The sequence below is a fragment of the Salvia splendens genome, chromosome 14, assembly GCF_004379255.2.
Source record: "Salvia splendens isolate huo1 chromosome 14, SspV2, whole genome shotgun sequence".
Classification (NCBI taxonomy): Eukaryota; Viridiplantae; Streptophyta; class Magnoliopsida; order Lamiales; family Lamiaceae; genus Salvia; species Salvia splendens.
In genome coordinates, this window is record NC_056045.1 from 11,899,116 (window position 1) to 11,914,742 (window position 15,627).

General features: G+C 42.9%; 2 protein-coding genes across 2 annotated transcripts; one reads left to right on the top strand and one right to left on the bottom strand.

Moving 5' to 3' along the window:
- Positions 1 to 6,505: 6,505 nt before the first annotated feature.
- LOC121764195 lies at positions 6,506 to 7,519 on the bottom strand. The gene is made up of 2 exons (XM_042160253.1): positions 6,725 to 7,519; positions 6,506 to 6,640 (listed from the first exon to the last, which is right to left on the bottom strand). The coding sequence occupies exons 1-2, from the start codon at positions 7,517 to 7,519 to the stop codon at positions 6,506 to 6,508; spliced, it is 930 nt and encodes a 309-aa protein (XP_042016187.1).
- Positions 7,520 to 12,071: 4,552 nt separating this feature from the next.
- LOC121763785 (isoflavone reductase-like protein) lies at positions 12,072 to 14,997 on the top strand. The gene is made up of 5 exons (XM_042159865.1): positions 12,072 to 12,269; positions 12,420 to 12,554; positions 13,473 to 13,710; positions 14,138 to 14,341; positions 14,668 to 14,997. Exons 1-5 carry the CDS (start codon positions 12,087 to 12,089, stop codon positions 14,832 to 14,834), a joined length of 927 nt encoding a protein of 308 aa, XP_042015799.1. The 5' UTR covers positions 12,072 to 12,086; the 3' UTR covers positions 14,835 to 14,997.
- The last annotated feature ends 630 nt before the right edge of the window (positions 14,998 to 15,627 follow it).

Genomic DNA, 15,627 nt, shown 5'->3' on the forward strand with positions numbered 1-15,627 from the left:
CTGGCCAGACAAAACAATCTCCCCACTTTCACAACAATCAATCATTCACATCCTCTTACCATAGTGCGACGAAAGTGTGGCCGTACTATTCGCCCACGAGACCGGCCGACTAGCAAGGACGGCTCACAATCCCACCTATGTACAGTAGCCTGATAGGGTTTGCGGCCCTACTCAGACCCGAATTTGTTTAACATAGCCCTATAGCCTAATGGAGCGAACTCACAAACTAGGCATTAGGCAACAATCTCAACATAGCCCTATAGCCTAATGGAGCGAACTCATAAACTAGGCATCAGGCGACAATCTCATTATCAAAACAAACATGGCATGACATAACGATTTACACCACCCTTATTCCACCATAATCATATTTTTGAAAGCGTAAAAGAGTTTAGTAAAAGAAAGCCCACCTCGACTGCTTAAATTCTCAAGTACTCTCTTCCCTTTGGTATCACGATTCACTTGCGATGATTCACCTTTAACATTTAGATAATATATATCAACACACTTTTCAAATACATAAATAAAGATGCATGCATCCTAAGTGAAGTCTTTTATCTCGTTTCTCGATTTTCACATATTTTTTATTATTCGGCGGCCGTTTGTGCCTAAAAATTCCTCCGTTATCTCCTCGTACTTTCCTCCAAAATGTAGAAATTAATCCCAATATTTATTTAAGCGCTCTTTGAATTATTCCGGAGATTAATTAAATATTCGTCACGATTAATTATCAGCCCATAGATTTATTTAAAAGCCCCAAAGCTTAATTATTTCCCCACCTTATACCTCCAATTAACATTTTAAAGCCCAACAATTAAATGGAACCCATCTTTAATAATTTACCCCAATTTAAATTAGTGAGGCCCAATTCTTAAAAAAAACAAAAGAGGCCCACTTATACTCCTCCCTCCTTCACGCCCCAATCTTCCTCTCTCTCAATCTCTCTAATTCTCTCTCTCTACCGAATTTGCAGAAGCTCTTAATCCGTCGTCGTCACCTCTCTTTTCAGTGTTGCTCACCGTCGTCTACTGCTCGCCGTCGGCTACTGCTCCGATTCGCCGCCGTCTGTCATCACCGATGGAGTGGAGGTGACCCAGCCATCGCGATTCCCGCTGCTGCTGCCGCTGGTTGCCGTCGATGCGGTGTCTCAGCCGCCAGACTCTCCGACCTCGGGTATGTGCCGACGAAAAGTCATCCAGGCGCGCTGGCTCCGTTCCTCCGTCATCACCTGACTGCTCGCACAGGCCGACGTGTTCGGCAGCCACCGTTTCTCATCGCTTCAGTCCCAAAACAACTCCGAACATCCTCGAAACAACCCCGATTCAACCGAAAGATAAGTTCCTTTTTTTCAATTATGCTCTTTCGTTTCAGTTTTCAATTCGCAGCAAGGGGGTTTCAATTCATGATGTTCGATTAGTTTTGATTGTGTCATTGTTCGAGTTATGTTTGATTGTTGATTTAATTCTGAGTTCACCGTGGGAGTGGTGTATGATGATATGCGGTGGAGGGTATACTAAAAGTTCATGACTTGGAATTGGGAAGGGATTTTACCTCGACAACATGATATTGGTTGTGATATTGTAGGACCGAAAGGAGTAGCCCACTGGATTTTGCAGAATCAGTTTCTGTCACAAATTTGCATAACGTTTGATTTCCGGAAGAAGTACGAAATTATTCTATGAACGGAGGAATACGAATTGCCTATAATTCAATTGAGTAAGCTCTCGATTTCTTGAGTAGAAGTTGAAAGAATGGGTTTTGTTTTTCTTGCTGCAGAGATACGGCTCGTTGCAGAGATGTGAAAATAGGGGAAATCTGATCTAGGAAGAAAAATATATATTAGGGAGAAGATGGCTGATGGGTAGTTTAGGTTTGGGGAGAGATTTATGGGAGAGAGGGGAGGAACGGTTTTTAGTAGTGGGAAAGGAGAGTAAATTTCGAATCCTGTTTCCTTTTTTTATTTTGGATAAATTTGAATTTATTTGGTATTTATTTGCAGATCACGTAGGAGGAAAATCTCATCACGGAGGAGGAATATCTCTGAAAAATCTTTATTTAATATTTGAATTAATGTCAATTGATGATCAAATCAACATGGAGAAGATTTAATAGATTAGTTTGATTCACGGTCCTTTGTATTTTATTTAAATTGTGCAGCCCACAATTTATTTATCACTGGACTGGATTTATTTAATTTATCGGATCCAACACGGAATCGAGTCCAATAAATATTCCTCACGGAAAGGAATTATTTAAATTCGCATTGTGATTTACTTCACAATTTCTAGCTCTAGTAATAAATTATCAATTATTCACAAACATTTTATTTCACCCCACATCAATTATTCAAAGCAGCCACGTCACAAAATCAACAGAGTTGACCCAGTCAAAATTCTAACTCAAAATTAGGTCACGGAAAGTATCCAACAACAATTCCACTCGACAATTAATCCACGAACTTCGCAACATTAAAAGCATTAAATGCAAGTGCTTTAGGGTTCGAAAGAATTAAGGTTCAAAAAGTGGGTCGTTACAGTAAGAATCCCTAATCTTTGTATTTTGTCACTCCTTTTGGTCTACATCTTCCCGAACGTGTTTGATTAGGTCAAATTTCCGGCGAATTTCCACCATTTTGCAACCATATTCCGGTAATTGTTCTTCAATTTGGCTAAATGCGTCATTTATTGCTTAATTTGTGCATGTTTTCCGTAATTTAGCAAAATTAGGGTTTATGATGAAATTGATGAATTTTTGGTCGATTTTGTTGTTTTGTTCCCTATAATTAGGGATTATGATGAAATTAGGGGTTAGGATGAAATTGATGGAATTTTTGGTCGATTTTTCGTAATTTTTGTATTTCATATGCATATAATTTAGCAAAATTAGGGTTTATGATGAAATTGATGGATTTGTTGGTCGATTTTCCGTAATTTGTGTATTTCATATGCAAATAATTAAATGGGTAGAAGCAGTTGATTAAATTTTGTAATTGCGGTCCTTTTATTGCCTAATTTGAATCTTGATTATGTCTCCAAATTGGAATATAGCTTGCCGTTGTCAATTGAAGTTGCAATTTAGTTTTTTTTTTTCCTCAAACACCATCACGGCGGGGGGTTAAGGCGGACCCCCAACCTGTATATATCAAAAATCACCAAAGGAACATACATCAGACGAGCCCAAAAGTGACTCGGTCCGCACGAGAGATACAAATCACAAGAACTAACAAAGCTACTATGGTATCCCCACAGACCGGGTACTAACCATCTAACTAGATAGAGAATAAGCATAACAAAGCTATACATCATAAAAAGAACAAGGATGATGGCCAAATGCGGGCCAAATCCAAAGGAAATCAAAAAACCATAAATCAAAACCACGAACCAAGTAAAGTAGTCATCCATCTCAATATTTGAATCTGAAGTTCGGATAGCCCAACTGGTCCATCCTGACGAGCGACTTCAAATACCGAGGCGCTGAATCCGCATCAAAGAAGGTGATGGCAGGGGTCTGGACCCCCCTACCTGCCAAAAAGTCTGCTAGCCGGTTGCCCTCTCGATAGATGTGAGAGAACATAAACTGTATCTGTGCGAGCAAAGTACAAATGCGAGCCATGTGATGTCTCACATCCGCTGCTCCTCCGCGTCCTGAAGTGAACACCGCGACCACTGCTGCCGCATCCATCTCGACCCAAACCTGCGAGGAGAACTGCATAGCCAGTGTCAGCCCGTGAAGAAGAGCTAAAAGCTCCGCCTCGAAGGCCGACCCAGCTACTAGAGGCGTACAAAAGGCCCCCAAGAGAGAACCATCTGAGCCCCGAACCACTCCCCCACCGCCTGCCTGACCCGTCGAGCTAGTAAAGGCCCCGTCGGTGTTCAGCTTCACCCAAGGATCGTCGGGTGGATGCCAAAGCACTTGCACGGACCTCAGAACTCGCCGGCGAGGAGGAGCCAAAGGCATGAAGTCAACGGCCGGGGTGCAACCGCGCCAATGAAGGGGGAGTAGCACACCCGCCGCCACCAAGATCCGCAGGTGCCGAACAACCTGCCAAATAACATGTTAAGAACGAAAAGAAATGCCGCGATGCTTGCAGCTATTCCTCTCCGTCCAGATAAACCAGTATACCAACAGGGAATAATGAAGCTGATGTGCAAGGCGGTGGCCCTGTGAGAGGACCTCCACCAAAATCCTAATCTATGTGCAATATCAGTGCACGTGTGAATATGTGTGCTGATGTAAGGGAACCAGCCATCAAAGTAATCCCAAACCGATCTCGCCAGAGGACTCGACACAAACAAATGCTGAAACGACTCGACTGAAATAAAAGAGACACAACAGAGACACTTGGATGCCAGAGAGATACCACGGGCCTGAACATAACACTCAACAGGGAGCCTCTAGAGGAGGAGGAGCCAGATGAAGACAGAGATGGTAGGGGTCAGCCCAGCATTCCAAACCATGCGAAGTCCGAAATGTCTAGGGGACCGTGTCCGGATGAGCTCCCAAGCTGAGGCCGTCGAGAACTCGCCATCGCCAGTGAGGCTCCATCGCATCACATCTCGCCTGCCCACCTCAATCGGTACAGCCCTGATAAGATCCAACACATGCAAAGGCACACCATACAAAGCCAAGTAATCATGCAGTTTATCAACATGCCAAGTATGATCATGCCAGAACCTAGAAACCTCAACGGCAGGAAGATCAGTCCCGGGCAGACAATAGGTCCTAAGGGGAAGGTCCCCGACCCACACGTCGTCCCAGAAACTAATTCGCCCTTCACCGAGGGACCATCTAATGAGACCATGCACCTGACCCCTAATACCTGTGAGGCGACGCCAAATAGAACTATCATGCACAGAGTAAGGGGAAATAAAAGCACGCCCAGCATGGAAACAGTACTTGCGCATAGTGAACTGCGTCCAAAGTGAATCCTGTGCGAGGAGTCTCCACCAGAGCCTGATGCTGAAAGCTTTGACGACCTCGCTGAAACGACGGACGCCGAGGCCTCCCTCATCCAACGGCAAGCAAATCTTCTTCTTCCAACTAACCCAGTGAATCTTCCTCTGCTCCCCAACCGTGCCCCAAAAGAACCGGGCCAAGATCTGCTCCAACTCCCTCATCCAATACTCAAACGGCTTCAGGACCTGGAAGATGTGAAGAGGGATGGTGACAAGGGTGCTCTTGATCAGAGCGAGGCGCCCTCCAAGAGAAAGATGTCTGTGAGACCAGCTGTGAATCCGGTCCACCATCTTCTGTCGGATATCTAAAAGATAGCCGGCCTTGTGTCCCTGCTAGAATCCACTCGCCTCTGCCACCTCAGCCGCCCAAGCGTCGAACTTCTCAAAGAGGTAGAAATGACTCTTTCCCGTGTTCACCATCTGACCCGACACGACAGAATAGTGCTCGAGACAATGAACCAGCCTCTCCACGGACTGTCTGTGCGCCCTGACAAAAATGATAATGTCATCGGCATAAGACAAATGGGATATGGCCGGCGCGCGCCTAGCACATCTATACTCCATATCGGGATGTGTGTCCACAAGCCTGTTCAAGCTCCTCGAAAGATAATCTGCAGCAAGCACGAACAGTGACGGCGATAACGGATCTCCCTGGCGAAGTCCCCTCGTAGACTGGAAGAAACCTGCCGGAGCCCCGTTCACGAGCACTGAGAACCAGCAAGAAGAGATGCATCGATCGACGATACTGACCCACCCCGGCGGGAATCCCATCCTCTCAAGCACCAGGAGGAGGAAAGGCCATTGCACTCGATCATACGCCTTAGCCATATCTAGCTTGAGGGCCAGATTAGGCGAGTTTGCCTTCTGAATGAGCGACCTGCCGATATCGTGAATCAATTCCTGAGCCAAGAGCACATTATCACTAAGCAAGCGACCCCTTACAAACCGCTCTGGTTCGGCGCCACAACCTGAGGAAGCAGCGGCGCCAAACGCGATGTCAAGATCTTGGAGATGATCTTGTTGGTCACGTTGCAAAGGCTGATCGGCCTGTACTCTGCCCAGGTCGCCGGGCTTGCCTTTTTCGGCAAGAGTATGATGGTCGTGGCTGTGAAGCTGCGGGGCATGGGAGCTCCTAAGAAGAAGTCCGCCACTGCTGCCACCACCTCTGCTCCAACGATGTCCCAACAGTGCTGGAAGAAAAGAGACGAGAAGCCATCCGGTCCCGAGGCGCTGTCCCCACTGATGCCAAAGACCGCCCCTCTCACCTCATCGAAATCGGGGACTGCACAGAGGCCCTCGCGGTCCACAAACTCTGGGAGACCGCGCAGGAGATCAAGGTCCGGCTGCTCCAAGTACTCAACGTCTGACGTGAGAAGCTGCTGGAAGTAGTCAACCGCCGACTGTCTGATGTCGTCCTCTGACGTGAGAGTCTGTCCTCCTGCCTGAATGGCGTGAATCCGGGACTTCACCCGCTTCTGTCGCACCCACCCGTGGAAGAATTTGGAGTTCCTTCCGCCTTCCGCCGCCCACCGAATGGCAGCCTTCTGCTTCTAGAAATCCTCCTCCATCCTAGTGCGGAGTACGTAGAGAGCTGTGCAACGGCTAAGCTCACTTCTGTGGGCACCTGTCGGGTCCCCGTCGTAAGCCGCCTGCGCAGCGGCAACCGCCTCCTCTGCCTCCCTCAGCTTTTCAAAGATGTTCCCAAAGACCTCCCTGTTCCATCCCTTGAGAAAACCCTTAACTCTGCTGAGTTTGAACTGAAGATTAACCATGCCGAAGAAGCCCGTCTTCGCCGTCCACACTCTGGCAATCTCATCCCTGAAATTGTGATGCCTAACCCACATGTTCTGAAACCTAAACGAAGGCCTCGGAGTCTGAGCCGTGAGCTGGCACCGCACAAGCAGAGGGGCATGATCTGAGGAGATCCTAGGCAAATGAGTCACCCTAGTAGCCGCAAAGGCGGTCGTCCAGTGCTCTCCAAGAAGAACTCTGTCCAATCTCTCCCAGAGCCCACTCTTCGTCCATGTGAACGGTGGGCCATCAAAGCCTGGGTCCAGTAGCTGGCAGTCTGCTACGGCGTCGGCGAAGTCCATCATTTCTCCGTGCCTGTCTGTCGTGCTGCCCTGTCTCTCTTCCTCCAACAAGAAGATGTTGAAGTCACCACCAACAAGCCAGGGGGCCCCGTCCGTGGCTAGAGAGATGTCCCTGAGCTTATTCCACAGATCGTATCTCTCCTCCCTCGAGCACTTAGCGTACACAACGGAGAGATAGATTGAAAAAGGGAATATCGCAGCAGAAACTCGGACGTGAAGGACCTGCTCAGAGTCATCAATGACCTCAACCTGCCAGTCCCTGTGAGAGAAAATCCAAATCTTGCCGTTTGTGTTCGAACACCTAAACTGCAACCCAAATCGCCTACTAAAGAAAGAAGGCTGGGGATCCGTCTGGGGCTCAAGCACCGCGGCAAACAAAACGCTGTACATATCGATCATATTTTTGAAAGTGCCCTGGGTAGTAGCGTTCGCTATCCCCTGGGCATTCCAGATCATGAAGTGAGAAGACATGGGAAACTCAGTAGGCTCCCGAGGCCGAAAGCCTCGCCTTCTTCGATGAACCCTCTGCGGGAGGGGAAGTGGGTCCAATGTACTCCAGCACTGGATCTGTGACATCAAGCGTCATCCTTGGGACCTCCGTAATCATATGATCCTGGTGGTCATCACTGTCCACCTCAACCTCGGCCTCATCCGAGGGAAAATCGTCCAAAGCCACGAACATGTTATCTCTGTGCAACACCATGGATAACGGGCCGTATCCAAAGCCTCGTGTGATGGAAGACGATCTGGATCTAGAGGCGCGCTCCCTCTCTGACGAGGAAACATCCCCCTCCATACCCTGATATCCCTCGCCGTCTGACACTGTCATCTTTCGGCGCCTCTCTCGTTCCTTCTTGCGTTGAGCTTGAGTCAGCTTTTTCTTCTTGGGCACGACGAAGCCATCGTCCCATGCAGCCTGTGAGCCCTCTGCGGCTGCTGAAGAGGGCCCAGGGTGTGAGACGAGGTCAGCCTCTTGGGTGAATGTTTTGAAGTAGATGGCATCTGCAAGTTCCGAACAACAGTTATGTTATGGACCTGAGGATCCATCATTACTATTTCATCAAAACGAACACATTTCAGCCTCATTGTTGGCAAATGGCACAGCAAATGTATTGAGAGTTCATAGGACGGAGAGTAAGGTTTGGGCAGTGTCAATACATGAAAATGTGATGTATTGGCTTGATGCATGGGGGTTCAGAGGCGTGGTTGAATGTGGGAGGCCGATGAGGATGGACAATGGGCTTATAACTGCCTTGATCGAGCGCTGGAGGCCTAAGACACATTGTTTCCACCTACCAGTTGGAGAAGTTACCGTAACCTTATAGGATGTGCAAAGCCTGTGGGGTTTGAGAGCAAACGGTCGTGTTTTCACTGGCCGTGACTACCCTATTGGATATGAAGATTGGCCCAGCAAGTGTCGAGATTTGTTGGGATGGATACCTGACGCAGAAACAGAAACGAAGCAGGGTGGTTTGTTGATGACATCTCTGATCCACCAAGCGACGATACCTTTGGGTGATGGGCTGCATGAGTATGCATACATCCAAAGAGCACGTATACATGCTCTGATCTTGTTAGGGAGGCTTATTTTACCGGACACCATAGGGTGCAAGGTCCCCTTTATGTGGTTAAATGCCTTTGACGATCCGGAAGAAGTGGCTAATATCAGTTGGGGTAGTGCTGCTTTAGCATTTCTGTATCATTATCTGTGCGAGGCTTCTGTAGGCAGACATAAAAGAGATGTAGGTGGACCTATGGTTCTTTTGCAGCTGTGGGCGTGGGAAAGAATGCCTACATTGAGGCCAGCCTTCTTGATATCGCCTATGCACACGCCGTATACCCCGTGTGGAGCCAAGTAATGTTTATTTTTACATTAGCTCACTTAATTATGTATTATTTTGGTAACTTTTGACATTAATATTATGTTTAGGTGGCACGGAGTTACTGAAATTGGAAATGCTCCCAGACATTCAGTAGCTCATAATCGTGACCAATTATCACTGATTCGTCCCGGCCAGGTGAAATTTATTTTTGTTGTCTTAGTTAATGAATTTACTATAGTATGAAATTAATTGTGATTTATTTATATTATGTTTTTGTAGTTTCTGTGGACACCGTATGCAGATTGCATCCTGCCTGATTACTGCATTGATTCGACTGCATCATTCTTGTGCGACACTTGTTTGGTGTGCTGGTCATTTGTCGAGGCACACGAGGCTGGACGTGATTGCTGACAATTTAACCGCTACCAGCGTTATTCCTCAGTACTGTGATAGGATGCTACATAAAGTCGGACATTTGAGTAAAAGTCACCGCCGTGGGAGGAAGGGCGCTGATTGGGCTAAGGTACATAAGTTCTTCATTGATGAATGGGACTTGAGACACGACAGGTTCCAATCAACTTTTGACCATGCCACGGCGACCATGGATGGTCGTATTAATCTGGGCTATATGGCATGGTACAATAGGATCACAGTGTCGTACCTAGTTCAACCTGTGACACAGTCAACTGTTGGGATGAACGAGTCAGCATCGTCTATGAAGAAAATGGTATATTATGTTTTTCGTATATAACAATCTATTTAGTTTGAAGTTTGTATATATTGATTGTAATGATTTTGTATTTGTGTTATCTAGGTTGAGACCCTTCAGGGGATATGGCATTTGACCTCTGAACATGACACAGACCCTCGGTTACGGCAGATTCGAGAAATGGCTGCTGAGGCCCTTCGTACGACGGACCATACTGATGTGATGGAGTATCCAACTTCGCAACGCCGAAATGTGGTCGTGCCGCCACGCCCACTAACTTCTCTTCGTCATGGACTGCCGGGTGTCCGGACTGGTTTGCCCGAGATTACACGACAGCATAGGTTGTCGCAGCAGCAGCAGTCGCAACCTCAGTATGCGGTACCAGAGCCCTTGAATCCGGAGTACGATCCCCTAGGATGGTCTCAGTTGAGTGGTGCAAGCCACGAGCCCTCGCAATGGGGAGCACGAGCATCATGTGATTCATTCTTTGCCGGTGGGTCTGACTGGGATGCAGCTCTAGCAGGACGTGATCCATACTTCCAGAATTATCAATTGGTGGAGCCTGTGGGGGAAGAAGAGGGTCAGGAAGAAGAGAACCTGGAAGAAGAGAGCGGGGAAGAAGATCATGAAGTCATATTTCGACCACCGACCGAGGGATCCTCACGACCAACTGTGAAGAGTTCCTCAAGCAAGATTGGGAAGGCTATGCACAATGTATTAAGGGGATTTTCAACAAGGAAGAACAAAGGGAATTCTCCAACAAAGTTTACGCCTTCGGGGAAATAGGTTTTGTTCATATGTTGGTATTTGTTTATATTGAAACAGGTTTTGGTCATATGTTGATATTTGAACATTGTTGATGGGTTGAAACAGGTTTATATTCGGGCATATGTTGGTCTTGTCGGACATATGTTGGTATTTGTGTATATTTGTTTATATTGACATAACAACCGTCAACAAACGTCAATAAAAATCATAATAACGGTCATAACAAAAATCACAATAACTGTCGACCCTGATAAACCAGGTGAAAATGAGTTGAAACGGGTGAAAATGAGTTGAAAACGAGGTCAATCATAAGGGTTATGCGTCATTAGCGTAAGACGCATAAGCATTATGCGTCTTTAAACGACGCATAACCCTTGTGCGTCATTAGCGAGAGACGCATAAGGGTTATGCGTTTCATTAATAAACGCATAACTCTTATGCGTCACTCCCACATTTAGAATACATCTAATCTCTTTCATTAAAATGGAATTCCATTAGTGGAGTAGAACAAAAATAGAAAGAAGTCACATAATTTATGAATATCATGCTTCAATTGTAGCGCTTCCAATGTACCTTGCCGAAGTCAGTCACGAAGCGATGGCTACCCACAATGGCATTCACAAATAAGACACATATGGGAAAGAGAATTGGGAGTGAGTACCACTCAAATATATAAAGGTAATTACCATAGTTTGAAATTAACTTCAGACAGTGTATATTTCGGCGTTACCGTGTTTATGTAGTTAAAAAATTCGTCCAGTGAAGTCGCGTCCTGCGGTGTCAATTCTGATCAAGGTCTAACTAAGAAAATAAAAGGGACTAGAAAGGTCTTTGAGTGTGTGTGTGTCTTCTGTCGAGCTACAAGTGCCATTATCGGAGGTGCACCTTCAAGCTTCTGTGAAGACTCGAGCAGTGCTGACTCAGGACTAGGGCAACGTCCAAAGCGATGATGATTGCAGTGACATCTGCAAATTGTTGGGGGAATAAAAATTTTGAGGGGCAAATATGGAATTTATCCATTCGATGCAGATGAACAAAACTATATGTTTTGGGCATATTTGGATTCTACCTATTCGTCAAGTGAATAGTGTGCTCCAAGGTGGAATTCTAGGACTATATAACTTGGACACCGAACACCTAGACACGCCCAGAAATGAGCCAATTTCTTGGTATAAATTGAAAGGTGTACATGCCTAATAGAGTGTACTTATGTTTTTCATTAAACTAATTTAATGGGTTATATACTAATCTAAATATTTTCTCCAAATAGAAATTTATTTTAAAATTTATTGAGAATAATTATAAATTAATGTGTTATAACTCCTTATTAATAGCCATTTAAAAAGCTATTACTAATTATAATGTTTTCTTGCTCATGTTTAATCTTTGACAGTTTGACACTGTTTCATTCATCTCTCTTTTTCATAGCAATGATTCCATGATCCATCCAATCATATAATAATGTGGCAACTAATAAAATTGACACAACCTAAACAAACCTTAACTGGACTTGCAATATTTACTCGAAATATAAGAGACACACAGACACCAACCATGCACCAAACCATACCATAAATTTGTCATATATTAGTAACTAGGCATCCTTCAAAACTAGCACAAATTCAAGGGCAATTATGTAAGTTTTGCTTCACCCCTTCCTTGTATATAAAGATGCAGCCATGTTATATTGATCTATACATTAATTTTTTGTCATAATCTTTTCTTGAAAAAAAAAGAGATGGGGGAGAAGAGCAAGATTCTGATTATCGGGGGCACAGGGTATATCGGTAAATTCATAGTAGCCGCGAGTGCGAAATCTGGGCACCCCACATTTGCTTTGTTGAGAGAAGCTACAATTGATGACCCTGCTAAATCTCAACTCATTCAAGACTTCCAAAATTCTGGAGTCACTATACTCAAAGTATTATTTACCTTTTATTTATTTTTTTTCTAACATGAAATTTTACTTTCATTTACATCTTATTTTATGTTTTAGCAAAAAAATTTCTTTTGTTATGCCTATCCTACTTTGAATATAATTTTAATTGAGTCGAGTTGATTGATAAAATAGGGTGATTTGAAGGAGCCTGAGAGCTTAGTGAAGGCCATAAAGCAGGTGGATGTGGTTATATCCACTGTGGGCCAGATGCAGTTGGCTGATCAAGTCAACATCATTGCTGCTATTAAGCAAGCTGGAAATATTAAGGTCATATCACTTTTCATTATAAAAGACCATTATTAATTATTTATACCATTCATCCGTGAAAGACACATTTTGGCTAGCTTGAGTTTAAAGAATTACTCTATGTGTCTGTAAAAGAAAAGTCCAATTTTACTATTAAGACACATTTTGGCTAGCTTGGGTTTAACGAATTACTCACATTTTGGCTAGCTTGAGTTTAACGAATTACTCTATGTCTCTGTAAAAGAAAAAGTCCAATTTTACGATTTTGGGATGTCCGCAATTTAAAATTTCTATTGCTTTTTTTTCAATTTAGGTAGGTGGATCTCACTACACAACTAAATCATTACACTCACATTCTATTATATAATCAATATATTATCAATATATTATAAAAGTGAGGTTCATATTCCACTAACTCATTTCTACATTTTTCTTTTAAAAGTCAACAATTTCTTAAAACTGGTGTCGTGTCATAATGAAATTATAAATGGCGGACAAAGGGAGTATTTGACCGTATGAAGGAGATGAATAGAAAAGTTAAATGTATATGGATCCTATTTTTTACTCCCTTCGTCCCGGCTAAAATGACACATTCCTTGGCCGGCACAAAATTTTAGGAGTTATTGGTTAATGTGTTTAATTGGAGAGAGAAAATGTAGATGTAAGTATTAAAATATAGAGAGAAAGAGAGATGAATATTTTAATAGGAGTGGGAAAAAGTGGTAGGGTATATTAATTGGAGAGAGAAAGTTTCCAAAAAAATAAATGTATCATCTTAGTTGGGACAAACTAAAATGAAAAACGTGTCATCTTAAGTGGGACGGATGGAATATACTTTTATGATAAATTGTGAGTATAATGAGTAAGTATAGGATTCATTATATGGCGCGGTAGATAAATAATTCTACAGCCATTGAAAAAAATGATATAATGGCGCAGAGGTTCTTTCCGTCGGAGTTTGGAAACGACGTTGATCGTGCCCGGGCAGTGGAGCCGGCAAAATCGGCATGGTCGGTGAAGGTTGAGATCCGGAGAGGTATAGAGGCACAAGGCATTCCCTATACCTATGTTTCAGCAAACTACTTTGCTGGCTATTCTCTGCCAACGCTCATGCAGCCAGGAATCCCCCCTCCGCCTAGAGACAAACTCCTCATCTTTGGAGATGGAAATGCCAAAGGTTGGTTAACTTCATATTTATTCTTTGTGTACAGAAATATATAACTAGATAGGGAATCTCAACCATTACAATAAAAATAGGAATAGGAGGATGCTATTAAAAACACATAAATAGGTCAGTTTTAGATACTGCTACTCCCTCCGTCCCTTTACATGTGTAAAAGAGATATAGAGATAAAGTGTGGTTTTTTTGCCGTAAAAGGATATGTGTCACTTATAATGGGACGACTCAAAAAGGAATATGCCTCACTTGTAGTTTATACCCCTCATGAACTAAAACAATCTAAAACTAAATAGATCTACAAATAATCTGAACTAAATCTATCTACAAAATACCTAATTGGTATCTAAAAATAACCTCCGGATCTAGTTATTTGGTTATGCATCAGGATTTAGTTATTTTTTTTGAAGACTACCCTCTATTGCAGCTGTGTTCAACGATGAATGTGACATTGCCACATACACCATCAGAACTGTTGATGATCCAACAACATTGAACAAAACCCTCTACATCAAGCCTCCCAAAAACATTTACTCCTTCAATGAGATTGCTTCTTTATGGGAGAACAAAATCGGAAAAACCCTCCACAAAATCTATCTACCTGAACACCAACTTCTTCAACAGATTGCAGGTATTCATGTCATCGACTCCCTACGTCCCTAATAATTTGTCACTTATTTCTATTTTTATTCATCCCTAAAAATTTGTCACCTTTCACTTTTAATATTTTTGGTAGTGGACTCCACATTCCACTAATTTATTCTCACTCACATATTTATTATAAAACTAATATTATGACTCATATATATTCAACTAACTTTTTCAATCTACTTTCTATTATATTTCTTAAAACTTGTGCCGAGTCAAATTGTGACAAATTTATTAGGGATGGAGGGAGTATATTCTTATCAATAGTACATGTCTATCAATATAATTCTCCAATCAATTCATTTGCAGACTCACCAATGCCAATAAACATAATACTGGCGATCAACCATTCTGTATTTGTGAAGAGTGATCAGACATATTTTGAGATTGACCCATCATTTGGATTCGAGGCTTCACAGCTCTACCCTGATGTCAACTATACCACTGTGGATGACTACCTCCAACAATTTGTCTGAACTAATCCGACTACATCAATAATGGGAAACCCCTAATTCACCTTTTTTTATTACTAATATATATGTGTGTGCTTTTGAAACATTTATGGACCTATCATGTATGTTAAATTCATGAATAACGCTTATGTTATCAATTCATCCACTTCTTCTTCGTTTGAGTTCATAAATACTATACAAGTCATTCAAATAAACCAAGTTGAGTTAGTTAATTTCTGAGTTTTGTTGCTAATAAGTACATTGCTTGTTTATATAAACCTTAATTTCATGCTCTCTTCATCCCCAAAAAGTATGAATATTAGGTTCAACACAGGTTTTAATGTTTAATTGACAAAGTAAGAGAGAGATAAATGATAATGTAAGCAGTGGCGAAGCCAGGTTTGGGCCGGGGGCCCATGGTCCCCCATCAATTTTCTAATTACCTATATATATTATAAGAAAACTACATTTTACGTATAATTTCATTAGCGCAGTTAGTTTTGAATGCCGCCTTGTGAAGCGTATGTCCCGTGTTCGATTCACTTCGGCGTCATTTTTTTTCATCTTTTTGTTTATGCAACTTTTCTCTCTTTTATAGTAGTACTACAATATATGCATTATAATGTCGATTTGTTACTATATTCCATTAATATCTCTTCATAATCCATCATTATACTCATGTTAAAATTTTTTGAAAATTATTTTATTTGTTACTGTAAAATTTATGTTTTTATTTATATTTTCTATCGTGGACATTTAAACATCATCAAAAATTCATTTTCATCTATTATACTTGCGTAAAAATTTAAAATATTGA

Coding starts and splice junctions, on each gene's coding strand:
- LOC121764195 (XM_042160253.1), bottom strand. CDS start 7,519: ATGTCTTCTCACTTCATGATCTGGAATGCCCAGGGGATAGCGAACGCT. Junction 6,641..6,724: donor AGACGGGCTTCTTCGGCATG/GTTAATCTTCAG, acceptor ATCTTTGAAAAG/CTGAGGGAGGCAGAGGAGGC.
- LOC121763785 (XM_042159865.1), top strand. CDS start 12,087: ATGGGGGAGAAGAGCAAGATTCTGATTATCGGGGGCACAGGGTATATC. Junction 13,711..14,137: donor TGGAGATGGAAATGCCAAAG/GTTGGTTAACTT, acceptor CCTCTATTGCAG/CTGTGTTCAACGATGAATGT. Junction 14,342..14,667: donor ACTTCTTCAACAGATTGCAG/GTATTCATGTCA, acceptor ATTCATTTGCAG/ACTCACCAATGCCAATAAAC.